At 41.2% G+C, this 16,631-nt stretch overlaps 1 protein-coding gene across 16 annotated transcripts in view; it reads left to right on the forward strand.

Annotated features, from left to right (window-relative positions):
* Nucleotides 1-16,631, forward strand: part of LOC105467197 (Rap guanine nucleotide exchange factor 6) — a 218,735-nt gene that overhangs the window by 42,666 nt on the left and 159,438 nt on the right. For all 16 annotated transcript variants that reach the window (XM_071097788.1, XM_071097791.1, XM_071097790.1 and 13 more), the window contains one exon: nucleotides 3,067-3,150. In XM_071097788.1, the coding sequence (XP_070953889.1) occupies nucleotides 3,067-3,150 (84 nt within the window). The remainder of the gene's footprint in view (nucleotides 1-3,066; nucleotides 3,151-16,631) is intronic.

Raw genomic sequence — 16,631 nt, forward strand, 5'->3', positions numbered from 1 at the left:
GATAGCAAATTAACTTTGGTCTCTGTATTGCTCCATTCTCATATTGTCATAAAGAACTACCTGAGACTGGGTAATTTGTGAAGAAAAGAGGTTTGCTTGACTCACAGTTCCACAGGCTTCACAGGAAGCATGAGTGGGAGGTCTTAGGAAACTTACAATCATAGCAGAAGGTGAAGGGGAAACAAGCACTCCTTACCATGGTGGAGCAGGAGAGAGAGAGAGAGAGAGAGAGAGAGAGAGAGAGAGAGAGAGAGAGAGAATGCAATGGGGGGAAATGCCACACTTAAACCGTCAGATCTTGTGGAACTCACTATCATGAGAACAGCATGGGGGAAAATCTGTCCCCATGATCCAGTCACCTCCCACCAGGCCCCTCCCCTAACATGAGGATTACAATTCGACATGAGATTTGAGTGGGGACATAGAGCCAAACCATATTATTCTACCACTGGCCCCTCCCAAATCTCATGTCCTCCTCATTTGAAAACCAATCATGCCTTTCCAGCAGTAACCAAAAGTCTTAACTCAATCTGACATTAACTTAAAAGTCCAAGTCCAAAGTCTCATCTGAGACATGGCAAGTCCCTTCCACCTATGAGCCTGTAAAATAAAAAACAAGTTACTTCCAAGATACAATGGAGGTATAGGCATGGGGTAAATGCTTCTGCTCCAAATGGTAGAAATTGGCCAAAATAAAGGGGCTACAGGTCCCACGCTAGTCCAAAACCCAGCAGGGCAGTCATTAAATCTTAAAGCTTCCAAATAATTTCCATTGACTCTATGTCTGACATCCAGGGCACGCTGAGGCAAGTGGTGGGCCCCCAAGGCCTTGGGCAGCTCTGCCCCTGTCGGCTGTGCAGGGTACAGCCCCTGTGGCTGCTTTCATGGGCTGGTGTTGAGTGCCTGTGGCTTTTCTAGGCTCTCAGTGCAGACTGTGGGTCTACCATTCTGGGGTCTGAAGGACAATGGCCCCCTTTTCGCAGCTCCACTAGACAGTGCCCCAGTGGGGACTCTATGTGGGGGCTCCAACCCCACATTTTCCCTCTGCACTGCCCTAGTGGAGGTTCTCCATGGGGGCTCTGCCTCTGCAGCAGACTTCTTCCTGGATATCCAGGCATTTCCATACATCCTCTGAAATCTAGGCAGAGATTCCCAAACCTCAATTTTTGCCTTCTGCATACCCATAGGCCCAACACCATGTGGAAGCCACCAAGACTTGGGGCTTGCAGCCTCTGATTCAATGACCTTAACTGTATCGTTGGCCCCTTTTGGCCACACACTTTTAAACCAGCAAATCTTGTGAGAGCTCACTATCATGAGAACAGCATGGGGTAAATCTGCCCCTGGATGGAGCTGGAGCAGCTGGGATGCAGGGCACCAAGTCCTGAGGCTGCACAGAGTAGCAGGGCCCTGGGCCCAGCCCACGAAGTCATTTTTGGTTGGCCTCTGGGCCTGTCATAGGAGGGGCTACCTTGAAAGACTCTGAAATGCCCTGGAAACATTTTCCCCATTCTCTTGGCTATTAACGTTTGGCTCCTGTTGTGCACATTTCTGCAGCAGGCTTGAATTTCTCCCCAGAGAATGGGTTTTTCTTTTCTACCGCATGATCAGGCTGCAAATTTTCTAAACTTTTATGCCCTACTTCCCTTTTAAATATAAGTTAGTTTCAGATAATCTCTTTGTTCATGCATATCAACGTACACTTTTAGAAGCAGCCAGGTCACCTCTTGAATGCTTTGCTGCTTAGAAATTTCTTCTGCCAGATACCCTAAATCATGTCTCTCAAGTTTCAAAGTTCCACAGATCTCTAGGGCAGGGGCAAAATGCCACCAGTCTCATTGCTAAAGCATAGCAAGAGTGACCTTTACTCCAGTTTCCAATAAGTTCCTCATCTCCATCTGAGATCACCTCAGCCTGGACTTCATTGTTTATATCACTTATCAGCATTTTGGTCAAAAGCATTCAACAAGTCTCTAGGAAGTTCCAAACTTTTCCACATCTTTTCTGTCTTTTTCTGAGTCCTCCAAACCGTTCCAGCCTCTGCCCGTTACCCAGTTCCAAAGTCACTTCTACATTTTCAGGTATCTTTGTAGCAGTGCCCCACTACTAATAATAATTTGTGTTTCTATTATTGCACATATAATTACAGGAAAATTAGAAAACATAGACAGAAGAAAAACTTCATCTGAAACTTTGTTGTGAAGAATAAGAATGATTTCTCTGTGGTAAATTCCTTGGTATAACATTGTTGGAGCTAAAGGTTATGACATCCTTGTGGCTTGTGCTGTGGATTCCTATATTGATTTGGAAAAAAGGTTGTGGTGATTCTGATTTGCAGTATTAGTAAGCAGTGAATAAATTTTTATCACAGCCTCTGTAAAATGGATACTATGTGTGGATTTGGTATTTTAGAATTGTTTTCATTTGCATTTTCTGTTTACTAGTGACTGTGTGTTTTGTGTACCTGTTAAGAATTGTCTGTTTTTATCTTTTGTTCATTTACTACTTGAAATAGTAATGCATTTCTGTGAGTACTGGTACCTATTACAGGTATTATCTTTAATCATATCACATTTGAGAATTATTTTCTGTTCATCTTTTTGTTGTATTCAAGTTTCAACTTGTATGGGCTAATATACTTCAGAATTAAATGTTATTTTCTTCTACAAGTGTGATATAATTCTTCTCTGTTTTCTTTTTTTCTAGGAAACGTGTTTGTTAATTGCTTTCTTAGCTTTAAAGCTTTAATTAAACTGAAATTTATTTCAAGGAACAGTATAAACAATGATTGTTGTTTTTTGCTAAATTGTATTTCCAAAGTACTTTATTCACTTTAAGTATTGGTGTTTTATAGTATGTATCTTAAGATAGTGATTATACTTTTATTTCAGGTAAATGTGGTCTATATAAAACCTTAGGCAACAGGCAAAATATCCCAAATTTCTAAGTAGTGTTACTTAATTTTTAATTATTTGTACTATTACCAGAATATATTTCATATTGAATTCATGTACATATGAACATGTATGTTATTTTACTCATTTATTTACTTATTTATTTAAACAGTTCAGAAACGATTGCCAGATGTTGGTATATCCTACTTTCTGGATCTGTGCTTGTGAAAGGCTCCATGGTCTTGCCTCCTTGCAGGTACGTTCACATTTGCTGCTTAGTACATATGGCAGGCAAAGTTAATATTAAACTATTTTGTATAGGATGTATGTTTTCTTTCAGTAGGTGATACATCTTTTAAATGTCTTTGCTTGTTGGCACCATTGGAAATACTTGGCAGGAATCAGTTAATCTTTTGTATTTCTGGGGGTATAATCTGTAAGCTTACACCATGACATGATATCTTCTTCCTGTTTGAAAATTAGTTTTATGGGAGCTGGGTGTGGTGGCTCACACCTGTAATCCCAGCACTTTAGGAGACTGATGCTGGTGGATCACCTGAGGTCGGGAGTTCGAGACCAGTCTGACCAACATGGAGAAACCCCATCTCTACTAAAAATACAAAATTAGCCGGGTGTGGTGGCACATACCTGTAATTCCAGCTACTCGGGAGGCTGAGGCAGGAGAATTGCTTGAACCCAGGAGGTGGAGTTTGCCGTGAGCCGAGACCATGCCATTACACTCCAGCCTGGGCAACAAGAGCGAAAATCTGTCTCCAAAAAAAAGAAAAAATTAGTTTTATGTATGATTTGAGCTGATTTATCTAATGGGTTTTTGATACATTGCTATTATTGGATGTAGAGAGGTGATGTAATAGTTAAGAAATTGGTTTTTGTAGTAAATCAACTAGATTACAATTCTGATTTCATCACTAGTTATGTGACTTGGGACAAATTTTAGTTTTCTTGACTGAAAAATGGGAATAATAGTGGTACCTACTTAAGTATTGTCATGAGGTGTTAGGAAACTACTACAGATGCTTTCAACAGAAGTCTATAAGGGCACATTCTGGAGCCAGACTCCATGAGTTCATATCTGCTGTACTATTTCTTGGGCAGATTAATTTATTTGTGCCTTACTTTGTTCATTTGTAAAATGATCATAATAATACAACTTCTTTCATAGCATAGGCTAATGCTGAGAAATAAATGACTTACTCTATACAAAGCTCTTAGAACAGTACCTGGCAGTTAAAAATAATTGTTAATTATTATCATAACTATTACATAAAAGAGAAGGGCGGTGGAAAGAAGGTCAGTTGTGGAATTCTGTTAGTAATTATTAAGATTTTGGGGCCTCAACGTATGCTTTAGTGACATATAAATGTAATTTTTAGTGACTTTTTTCCCATAATGTTAAGAAGAAATTTCTAGGCTTTGAAAGTAAGACTTCCGATTGTAGTTAATTTAGTAGCATAACTATTTAACATAAATATCAGGATATGGGACATCTCGATTTAAATATTTTAGAAGTCATGCCTTGACTCCTGAAACTTTACATCATTGGCCTTTGCATGAAATGTGCTAATTGACTAGTTGAATAACACATGTAGTTGACTGCATTTATAAATATATAGTAGTTCTGGTTTTTTTGAGCTTTTTGGCCATTGTTCCTTTTCCCTGTATTTGTGAATCTCACATTAATGAATTTGTATTTTTAGCCCCTGAGAACTGAATAAGCTGGATTGATTTGCCTACAGTTATAGTTTAAGATTATAGGCCGGGCACGGTGGCTCAAGCCTGTAATCCCAGCACTTTGGGAGGCCGAGACGGGCGGATCACAAGGTCAGGAGATCGAGACCATCCTGGCTAACACAGTGAAACCCCGTCTCTATTAAAAAATACAAAAAACTAGCCAGGCGTGGTGGCGGGCACCTGTTGTCCCAGTTACTCGGGAGGCTGAGGCAGGAGAATGGCATAAACCCGGGAGGTGGAGTTTGCAGTGAGCCGAGATCTGGCCACTGCACTCCAGCCTAGGCGACAGAATGAGACTCCGTCTCAAAAAAAAAAAAAAAAAGATTATTAGTATTTTTCTTTTGAACACTCCTGCTGTGTTCTGAATGGTCAAGAATTTACTGTGAGGACATTTAGTAGCCCTTAATCAACTGCAATAATTCATTACTAGTTTGTGATCAAGACAATGAAGTTTATCTTTTTAAGTAAATAGAATGAGATTTTAGAAAAAGTCATGGTATGCATTAATGTAATCATAAACTTTACAGCAAACATGATTATGGAATTTTATTCTAAAGAATAATACTGATTAATGAATTTGTATCTTTTGTGTGAAAAATTTATAATAGGCTACTGTACGTTCAATTTTAGGATTAGTGAGTTACTATAACAAACTGCCTAGAATAATGCTTAGCATATATTAAGCATCAAATAATTTTTGGCTTCTTCAGACAGAATACAGAAACCACAGCATAATTGGAACAGGTAAAGTTTGATTTTTTTTTTAAATTTTTTATTTTTTAAATTTGAAACAGTTGCTGTTGCCCAGGCTGGAGGGCAGTGGCAGGATCTTGGCTCACTACAACCTGCACCTTCTGGGTTCGAGTAATTCTCCTGCCTCAGCCTTCCGAATAGCTGGGATTACAGGTGTGTGCCACCACACCCAGCTAATGTTTGTATTTTTAGTACAGGCATGGTTTCACCATGTTGGCTAGGCTGGTCTCAGGCTCCTGACCTCAAGTCATCTGCCTGCCTTGGCCTCCCAAAATGCTGGGATTACAGACATGAGCCACTGCACCTGGCCTGAGCAGGTAAAGTTTAATTTTAAAATTAAACTAATTCAAGGGATGAGCTACTAAAAAGGATAAAGCAGAATACCCCACAGCTGAGGGCAAATTCCCAAGGACAAAACAAATTTGAAAGGGAGACCCTTTCCTCATGACTAGAGTTCCGACTTTGTTGAAGAATCTTAGTTGCAGCCCAGTAAATAGCAGAGACGTTCACTGGATTGCTCTGGGACAGAGCTGCTCCACAGTCATCTGGTCAAGGCTGGCAGGAAGGGGAAGGGAACTGCTGGCCAGGAATGGCACGTAGGAGACCCCCCTTACCAGGATGCAGATGGCCCCTGAAGCTGGGGACAGGAAACAGAAGCCCCCCAGTTGCAGAGGAAAGACTTTCTTACTGCAGTGTTCCTCTAGCACCCTCTGCTGACAAACCTGCAACATTTTCAGCTAGCAAAGAAGAATATTTGCACAATTCACATCCTTACCACAAAGTAGGGCAATAAAGGGTAGATTTGAAGCTGAGAGCCAGAGCCAGTATGTTTGGAGAGGCAGTAAATAACTGTCACAGTCCACTCCCCTGGCTGCTCAGCTTCCTTATGAATGCTTCTAAACACATTTGAAATTCCATTCAGCGATCTGTGTCTACCTAACAAAACGCAACTGTCCTTTATACAAATGAAGTTCTTACCATCTCGCCCAAATAAGGAGACACACAACCATAACAATCATTGCTAGCTATATTTGTATATAATCTGTCATAGTGCCTCTGAATATTCTGTTAACTAAAGACTACCTTGTAAAGTTTACCTTCAGTATCTTATACTATATATATAGTAATCTAAGAGAAAATATAAAAAGCTACTACAGTCCTTGTTTCTATAATTGGACACAAGGCTATTGTTGATATCTGTCTTTCACTACCCATTCAGTATTTCTTGCCTCAAGTAAAACTTCAGCTGTTCTGTGTCCTTTACTTTGTGGTTGGAACAAAACTTTAATTTTGATGTGTCTTCAACTGTCCTGCCTCTTTCTTGGTGGCTGTAGTTTTTGATTAACCTTTTTTTTTTTTTTAAAGAGGCGGGCGGATCACAAGGTCAGGAGATCGAGACCACGGTGAAACCACGTCTCTACTAAAAATACAAAAAATTAGCCGGGCGCGGTGGCGGGCGCCTGTAGTCCCAGCTACTCAGGAGGCTGAGGCAGGAGAATGGCGTAAACCCAGGAGGCGGAGCTTGCAGTGAGCCGAGATCGCGCCACTGCACTCCAGCCTGGGCGACAGAGCGAGACTCCGTCTCAAAAAACAAAAACAAAAACAAAAAAAAAAACAAACAAAAAAAAGACAGTGTCTTCCCTCCGTCACCCAGGCTGGAATGCAGTGATGTGATCCCAGCACACTGCAATCTCTGCCTCCCAGGTTCTGGCGATTCTCCTGCCTCAGTCTCCAAAATAGCTGGGATTACAGGCGTGCACCACCATGCCCGGCTAATTTTTGTATTTTTTGTGGAGAGAGGGTACCATGTTGGCCAGGCTGGTCTCAAACTCCTGACCTCAAGTGATCTGCCTGCCTTGGCCTCCCAGAGTGCTAGGATTACAGGTGTGAGCCACTTCACCTGACTGTTTTCCACCAATCTTTATTGTATCTTTTCTTTTCTTTTTAAAGACAGATTCTCATCTATTGCCCAGGCTGGAGTGCGGTGGCTCAGTCTTGGCTCACCTCAACCTCTGCCTCCCAGGTTCAAGCAATCCCTCTGCTTCAGCCTCCCAGGTAGCTAGGACTATAGGTGTGCACCACCACACCCAGCTAATTTTTGTATTTTTAGTAGAGATGGAGTTTCACCATGTTGGCCAGGCTGGTCTTGACCTCCTGACCTCAAGTGATCTACCCACCTTGGCCTCCCAAAGTGCTGGGATTACAGTGTGAGCCACCACACCTGGCCCCATTAATCTTTAATAGTGGGCATGGAAGTACTAACAGGAACATAAGAGAATGGCCTAAGTTCCACATGTAGTCTCTCTTACCTACATTTTGTGCAGTAATCCATTATTCCTTTGCTAATTGGAATCAGTCATATGGGCCAGTGGACTAACCTCTTTTGCTGCCTGTTGGTTTAATGACTGGGTGGAAGTCTAGTTCAGTGGAACCATTGTTGTGTTTACTGGTAGAAGCAACACTCTTTTGTACACTAAGCCTCCAAACCAGCAGAGCTTAGAGTTGTTGAGAGGGGAAGCAAAAATTGTGTGAATGAGTTTGTGAAAGGAAAATAAATCTTAGGACCCCCAAATCACTAAGTCAAAGAGAAAAGCTGCTCTTTTATTGTGAAATATAATATGGGGAAAAGTGCAGATAACATAAATCTGCATGTTAGTGAATACTATATATCGAATGTTTGCCTAATCACTACCCATATCAAGAAATTGAACATTGTCATTACCTAGAAGCAGCTTCATGCCTTTTCTTAAATCTACTCTCTTACCTTTCCTCAACACCAATTTCCTAAATTTTAATCAGTCTTGTATGTCTGAAGAGTTTTGGCCTGTGGATATGTACACCTTAGTTGAGGGCTATTATAAGTAATGCAGCTGTGAACATTTTTGTATATTAGATGCACATGTGGATGCATTTCTGCTGTATATACCTAACAAGGAATTGTTGGCTCACAGTGTTGTAGGACTTCCTCCTTAGTTCAGCTAAGAGCCGGGTCTTGTTACACAGCCATGAAATATTAGGCTCACAGCAACTTTGAAGGATGAGAATATTGGAATTTATTGGGCAAAAAGGAAAAAGGGGAAGCAAGGATTCTCTGCAAAACCAGAGTTTCTGCTAGTGTGCTTCCCACCTGGCACATTGAATCCCAGGTACCACGCAGGAAGAGGAGGGGCCAACCTCCTCCTCACAGCAAAGGGCACAAACTTCTGTGGCTCCACTCCTGTGTGTGTTTCTCCCAGTGTGGAGGCCAGTTAGAATTTTTCTGGGAACCCCTTTACACTTGACTGTCTCAACAACAGGGTGTGCCTACATTAAGCTTTGTTAATTCCAAGTTGCATTCCAAATTGATGCACTAATTTACACACCCACCAGTGGTGTGTGAGAGTTCTTATTGTTCCACATTCTAACCAACACTTAGTAGTATAAGTCTTTTTAAAGTTATTGGCTGCTTAATTTCAGTCATTCTTTTCCATTTTATTATAGTTTTCATTTGCATTTGAATGACTGCTGATGAATACATTTTCATTAGAGTGACTTTTTTTTTTTTTTTATTATACTTTAAGTTTCTAGGGTACATGTGCACAACGTGCAGGTTTGTTACGTATGTATACATGTGCCATGTTGGTGTGCTGCACCTATTAACTCGACATTTACATTAGGTATATCTCCTAATGCTATCCCTTCCCCCTTTCCCCACCCCATGACAGGCCCTGGTGTGTGATGTTCCCCTTCTTGTGTCCAAGTGTTCTCATTGTTTAATTCCCACCTATGAGTGAGAACATGTAGTGTTTGGTTTTTTATCCTTGTGATAGTTTGCTGAGAATGATGGTTTCTAGCTTCATCCATGTCCCTACAAAGGACATGAACTCATCCTTTTTTATGGCTGCATAGTATTCTGTGGTGCATATGTGCCACATTTTTTTTTATTATACTTTATGTTCTAGGGTACATGTGCATAACGTGCAGATTTGTTACATATGTATACATGTGCCATGTTGGTGTGCTGCACCCATTAACTCGTCATTTACATTAGCTATATCTCCTAATGGTATCCCTCCCGCCTCCCCACCGACCCTAAAACAGGCCCTAGTGTGTGATGTTCCCCTTCGTGTGTCGAAGTGTTTGCATTGTTCAATTCCCACCTACGAGTGAGAACATGCACTGTTTGGTTTTCTGTTTTTGCAATAGTTTGCTGAGAATGATGGTTTCCAGCTGCATCCACATCCCTACAAACAATATGAACTCATCATTTTTTATGGCTGCATAGTATTCCATGGTGTATATGTGCCACATTTTCTTAATTCAGTCTGTCATTGATGGACATTTGGGTTGGTTCCAAGTCTTTGCTATTGTGAATAGTGCCGCAATAAACATATGTGTGCATGTGTCTTTATAGCAGCATGATTTATAATCCTTTGGGTATATACCCAGTAATGGGATGGCTGGGTCAAATGGTGTTTCTAGTTCTAGATCCTTGAGGAATCGCCAAACTGTCTTCCACAATGGTCGAACTAGTTTACAGTCCCACCAACAGTGTAAAAGTTTTCCTGTTTCTCCACATCCTCTCCAGCACCTGTTGTTTCCTGACTTTTTAATGATCGCCATTCTAACTGGTGTGAGATGGTGTCTCATTGTGGTTTTGGTTTGCATTTCTCTGATGGCTAGTGGTGATGAGCATTTTTTCATGTGTCTGTTGGCTGCATAAATGTCTTCTTTTGAGAAGTGTCTGTTCATATCCTTTGCCCACTTTTTGATGGGGTTGTTTGTTTTTTTGTTGTAAATTTGTTTGAGTTCTTTGTAGGTTCTGGATATTAGCCCTTTGTCAAATGAGGAGATTGCAAAAATTTTCTCCCATTCTGTAGGTTGCCTGTTCACTCTGATGGTAGTTTCTTTTGCTATGCAGAAGCTCTTTAGTTTAATTAGATCCCATTTGTCCATTGTGGCTTTTGTTGCCATTATTTTTGGTGTTTTAGACATAAAGTCCTTGCCCATGCCTGTGTCCCTAGGTTTTCTTCTAGGGTTTTTATGGTTTTAGGTCTAACATTGAAGTCTCTATCTTGAATTCATTTTTGTATAAGGTGTAAGAAAGGGATCCAGTTTCAGCTTTCTACTTAGGGCTAGCCAGTTTTCCCAGCACCATTTATTAAATAGGGAATCCTTTCCCCATTTCTTGTTTTTGTCAGGTTTGTCAAAGATTGACCAGATGGTTGTAGAAAGTTGTATTATTTCTGAGGGCTCTGTTCTGTTCCATTGGTCTATATCTCTGTTTGGTACCAGTACCATGCAGTTTTAGTTACTGTAGCCTTGTAATATAGTTTGAAGTCAGGTAGCGTGATGCCTCCAGCTTTGTTCATTTGGCTTAGGATTGTCTTGGCAATGCGGGCTCTTTTTTGGTTCCATATGAACTTTAAAGTAGTTTTTTCCAATTCTGTGAAGAAACTCATTGGTAGCTTGATGGGGGTGGCATTGAATCTATAAATTACCTGGGGCACTATGGCCGTTTTCATGATAATGATTCCTCCTATCATGAGCATGGAATGTTCTTCCATTTGTTTGTGTCCTCTTTTATTTCACTGAGCAGTGGTTTGTAGTTCTCCTTGAAGAGGTCCTTTACATCCCTTGTAAGTTGGATTCCTAGGTATTTTATTCTCTTTGAAGCAATTGTGAATGGAAGTTCATTCCTGATTTGGCTCTCTGTTTGTCTGTTACTGGTGTATAAGAATGCTTGTGATTTTTGCACATTAATTTTGTATCCTGAGACTTTGCTGAAGTTGCTTATCAGCTTAAGGAGATTTTGGGCTGAGACAATGGGGTTTTCTAAATATACAATCATGTCATCTGCAAACAGGGACAATTTGACTTCTTCTTTTCCTAACTGAATACCCTTGATTTCTTTCTCTTGCCTAATTGCCCTAGCCAGAACTTCCAACACTATGTTGAATAGGAGTGGTGAGAGAGGGCATCCCTGTCTTGTGCCAGTTTTCAAAGGGAATTTTTCCAGTTTTTGCCCATTCAGTATGATATTGGCTGTGGGCTTGTCGTAACTAGCTCTTACTATTTTGTGATATGTTCCATCAATACCAAATTTATTGGAGAGTTTTTAGCCTGAAGGGCTGCTGAATTTTGTCAAAGGCCTTTTCTGCATCTATTGAGATAATCATGTGGTTTTTGTCTTTGGTTCTGTTTATATGATGAATTACGTTTATTGATTTGCATATGTTGAACCAGCCTTGCGTCCCAGGGATGAAGCCCACTTGATCATAGTGGATAAGCTTTTTGATGTGCTGCTGGATTCGGTTTGCCAGTATTTTATTGAGGATTTTTGCATCAATGTTCGTCAGGGATATTGGTGTAAAGTTCTCTGTTTTTATTGTGTCTCTGCCAGGCTTTGGTATCAGGATGATGTTGGCCTCATAAAATGAGTTAGGGAGGATTCCCTCTTTTTCTGTTGATTGGAATCGTTTCTGAAGGAATGGTACCAGCTCCTGCTTGTACCTCTGGTAGAATTCAGCTGTGAATCTCTCTGGTCCTGGACTTTTTTTGGTTGGTGGGCTATTAATTATTGCCTCAGTTTCAGAGCCTGTTATTAGTGTATTCAGGAATTCAACTTCTTCCTGGTTTAGTCTTGGGAGAGTGTATGTGTCCAGGAATTTATCCATTTCTTCTACGTTTTCTAGTTTATTTGCATAGAGGTGTTTACAGTATTCTCTGATGGTAGTTTGTATTTCTGTGGGGTCGGTGGTGATATCCCCTTTATCATTTTTTATTGCGTCTATTTGATTCTTCTCTCTTTTTTGTTTATTAGTCTTGCTAGCAGTCTATCAATTTTGTTGATCTTTTCAAAAATCCAGCTCGTGGATTCATTGATTTTTTGAAGGGTTTTTTGTGTCTCTATCTCCTTCGGTTCTGCTCTGATCTTAGTTATTTCTTGCCGTCTACTTGCTTTTGAATGTGTTTGCTCTTGCTTCTCTAGTTCTTTTAATTGTGATGTTAGGTTGTCAATTTTAGATCTTTCCTGCTTTCTCTCGTGAGCATTTAGTGCTATAAATTTCCCTCTACACACTGCTTTAAATGTGTCCCAGAGATTCTGGTATGTTGTATCTTTGTTCTCATTCGTTTCAAAGAACATCTTTATTTCTGCCTTCATTTTGTTATGTACCCAGTAGTCATTCAGGAGCAGGTTGTTCAGTTTCCATGTAGTTGAGAGGTTTTGATTGAGTTTCTTAATCCTGAATTCTAGTTTGATTGCACTGTGGTCTGAGAGACAGTTTGTTATAATTTCTGTTCTTTTACATTTGCTGAGGAGTGCTTTACTTCCAACTCTGTGGTCAGTTTTGGAATAGGTGCGATGTGGTGCTGAGAAGAATGTATATTCTGTTGATTTGGGATAGAGAGTTCTGTAGATGTCTATTAGTTCTGTTTGGTGCAGAGTTGAGTTCAATTCCTGGATATCCTTGTTAACTTTCTGTCTTGTTGATATGTCTAATGTTGACAGTGTGGTGTTAAAGTCTCCTATTATTATTGTATGGGAGTCTAAGTCTCTTTGTAAGTCTCTGAGGACTTGCTTTATGAATCTGGGTGCTCCTGTATTGGGTGCATATATATTTAGGATAGTTAGCTCTTCTTGTTGAATTGATCCCTTTACCATTATGTAATGGCCTTCCCTGTCTCTCTTGATCTTTGTTGGTTTAAAGTCTGTTTTATCAGAGACTAGGATTGCAACCCTTGCCTTTTTTTTGTTTTCCATTTGCTTGGTAGATCTTCCTCCATCCCTTTATTTTGGGCCTGTGTGTGTGTCTGCATGTGAGATGGGTCTCCTGAATACAGCACATTGATGGGTCTTGACTCTTTATCCAATTTGCCAGTCTGTGTCTTTTAATTGGAGCATTTAGCCCATTTACATTTAAGGTTAATATTATGTGTGAACTTGATCTTGTAATTATGATGTAACTGCTTCTTTTGCTTGTCAGTTGATGCAGTTTCTTCCTAGCATCGATGGTCTTTACAATTTGTCATGTTTTTGCAGTAGCTGGTACCAGTTATTCCTTTCCGTGTTTGGTGCTTCCTTCAGTATCTCTTGTAGTGGAGGCCTGGTGGTGACAAAATCTCTCAGCCTTTGCTTGTCTGTAAAGGATTTTATTTCTCCTTCACTTATGAAACTTAGTGGGGCTGGATATGAAATTCTGGGTTTAAAATTCTTTTCTTTAAGAATGTTGAATATTGGCCCCCACTCTCTTCTGGCTTGTAGAGTTTCTGCTGAGAGATCCGCTGTTAGTCTGATGGGCTTCCCTTTGTGGGTAACCTGACCTTTCTCTCTGGCTGCCCTTAACATTTTTTCCTTCATTTCAACTTTGGTGAATCTGACAATTGTGTGTCTTGGAGTTGCTCTTCTCAAGGAGTATCTTTGTGGCATTCTCTGTATTTCCTGAATTTGAATGTTGGCCTGCCTTGCTGGGTTGGGGAAGTTCTCCTGAATAATATCCTGCAGCATCTTTTCCAACTGGGTTCCATTCTCACTGTCACTTTCAGGTACACCAATCAGACGCAGATTCGGTCTTTTCACATAGTCCCATATTTCTTGGAGGCTTTGTTCATTTCTTTTTACTCTTTTTTCTGTAAATTTCTCTTCTCGCTTAATTTCATTAATTTGATCTTCAATCATTGATACCCTTTCTTCCAGTTGATTGAGTTGGTTACTGAAGCTTGTTCATTTGTCATGTAGTTCCCGTGTCATGGTTTTCATCACTGTCAGGTCATTTAACGACTTCTCTACATTGGTTATTCTAGTTAGCCATTCTTCAGATTTTTTTTCAACGTTTTTAGTTTCTTTGCGCTGGGTTCGTAGTTCCTCCTTTAGCTCGGAGAAATTTGATCGTCGGAAGCCTTCTTCTCTCAGCTTGTCAAAGTCATTCTTGGTCCAGCTTTGTTCTGTTGCTGGTGAGGAGCTGTGTTCCATTGGAGCGGGAGAGGCAATCTGATTTTTAGAATTTTCAGCTTTTCTGCACTGCTTTTTCCCCATCTTTGTGGTCTTATCTGTCTTTGGTCTTTGATGATGGTGACACACAGATGGGGTTTTGGTGTGGATGTCCTTTCTGTTTGTTAGTTTTCCTTCTAACAGTCAGGACCCTCAGCTGCAGGTCTGTTGGAGTTTCCTTGAGGTCCACTCCAGACCCTGTTTGCCTGGGTATCAGCATTGGAAGCTGCAAAATAGTGAATATTGCTGAACAGCAAATGTTGCTGTCTGATCGTTCCTCTGGGAGCTTCCTCTCAGAGGTATACCCAGCCGTGTGAGGTGTCAGTCCGCCCCTAGAGGGTGATGTCTCCCAATTAGGCTACTCAGGGGTCAGAGACCCACTTGAGCAGGCAGTCTGACCGTTCTCAGACCTCAGACTCCGTGCTGGGAGAACCACTGCTCTCTTCAAAGCTGTCAGAGAGGGACATTTACATCTGCAGAGGTTTCTGCTGCCTTTTGTTTGGCCATGCCCTGTCCCCAGAGGTGGAGTCTACAGAGGCAGGCAGGCCTCCTTGAGCTCCAGTGGGCTCCAGCCAGTTTGAGCTTCCTGGCCCTTTTGTTTACCTACTTAAGCCTCAGCAATAGCTGGCGCCCCTCCCCTGACTTCACTGCTGCCTTGTAGTTAGATCTCAGACTGCTGTGCTAGCAATGAGGGAGACTCTGTGGGCGTGGGACCCTCTGAGCCAGGCGCGGGATATAATCTCCTGTTGTGCGGTTTGCTAAGACCCTTGGTGAAGCACATTATTAGGGTGGGAGTGACTTGATTTTCCGGGTGTTGTGTGTCTCAGTTTCCCTTGGCTAGGAAAGGGAATTCCCTTCCCCCTTGCACTTCCTGAGTGAGGCAATGCCTTCCCCTGCTTTGGCTCTCGCTCATTGGGCTGCACCCACTGTCCTGCAGCCACTATCTGACACACCCCGGTGAGTTGAACCCGATACCTTAGTTGGAAATGCAGAAGTCATCCGTCTTCTGTGTTGCTCACGCTGGGAGCTGGAGGCTGGAACTGTTCCTATTCGGCCATCTTGGCGCCACTTCTGCCACATTTTCTTAATCCAGTCTGTCATTGATGGACATTTGGGTTGGTTCTAAGTCTTTGCTATTATGAATAGTGCCGCAATAAACATATGTGTGTATGTGTCTTTATAGCAGCATGATTTATAATCCTTTGGGTATATACCCAGTAATGGGATGGCTGGGTCAAATGGTGTTTCTAGTTCTAGATCCTTGAGGAATCGCCAAACTGTCTTCCACAATGGTCGAACTAGTTTACAGTCCCACCAACAGTGTAAAAGTTTTCCTGTTTCTCCACATCCTCTCCAGCACCTGTTGTTTCCTGACTTTTTAATGATCGCCATTCTAACTGGTGTGAGTTGGTATCTCATTGTGGTTTTGATTTGCATTTCTCTGATGGCCAGTGATGATGAGTATTTTTTCATGTGTCTGTTGGCTGCGTAAATGTCTTCGTTTGAGAAGTGTCTGTTCATATCCTTTGCCCACTTTTTGATGGGGTTGTTTGTTTTTTTGTTGTAAATTTGTTTGAGTTTTTTGTAGGTTCTGGATATTAGCCCTTTGTCAGATGAGTAGCTTGCAAAAATTTTCTCCCATTCTGTAGGTTGCCTGTTCACTCTGATAGTAGTTTCTTTTGCTGTTGCAGAACTGTCACCCAGGCTGGAGTGCAGTGGCCCAATTTTGGCCCACTGCAACCTCTACCTCCCAGGTTCAAGCGATTCTCCTGCCTCACCTTCACAAGTAGATGGGACTGCAGGTGCATGACACCACGCCCAACCATGCCCAAATAATTTTTGTATTTTTATTAGAGACAGGGTTTCTGCATGTTGGCCAGGTTGTTCTTAAACTGCTGGCTTCAAGTGATCCGCCTGCCTTGGCTTCCCAAAGTACTGGGATTAGAGGCTTGAGCCACCACACCCAGTCTAGAATGACCTTTTTTTGTAAAGTGACTTCTCAGGTCTTTTCCTTATTTTCTTAATAAGATGTCTTTTTGTTTTCAAGATGTAGACATTTTTTATATATTCTGAATAAGAAACCTTCCTTGGTTATTTTTGTTGGAAATACTTTTCCCCACTCTGTCTTATTCATTGTCGTATTCATTCTGTTAGTAGTGTCTTTCGATGAACATGAGCTCTTAATTCTAATGTAGAAAAATTTGTCTTTTCTGTTTCTGAGGTTGTGAACCCCAAAAATCTGAGACAGGTCTCAGTTCATT

Source organism: Macaca nemestrina, chromosome 6 (assembly GCF_043159975.1).
Source record: "Macaca nemestrina isolate mMacNem1 chromosome 6, mMacNem.hap1, whole genome shotgun sequence".
Taxonomy (NCBI): domain Eukaryota; kingdom Metazoa; phylum Chordata; class Mammalia; order Primates; family Cercopithecidae; genus Macaca; species Macaca nemestrina.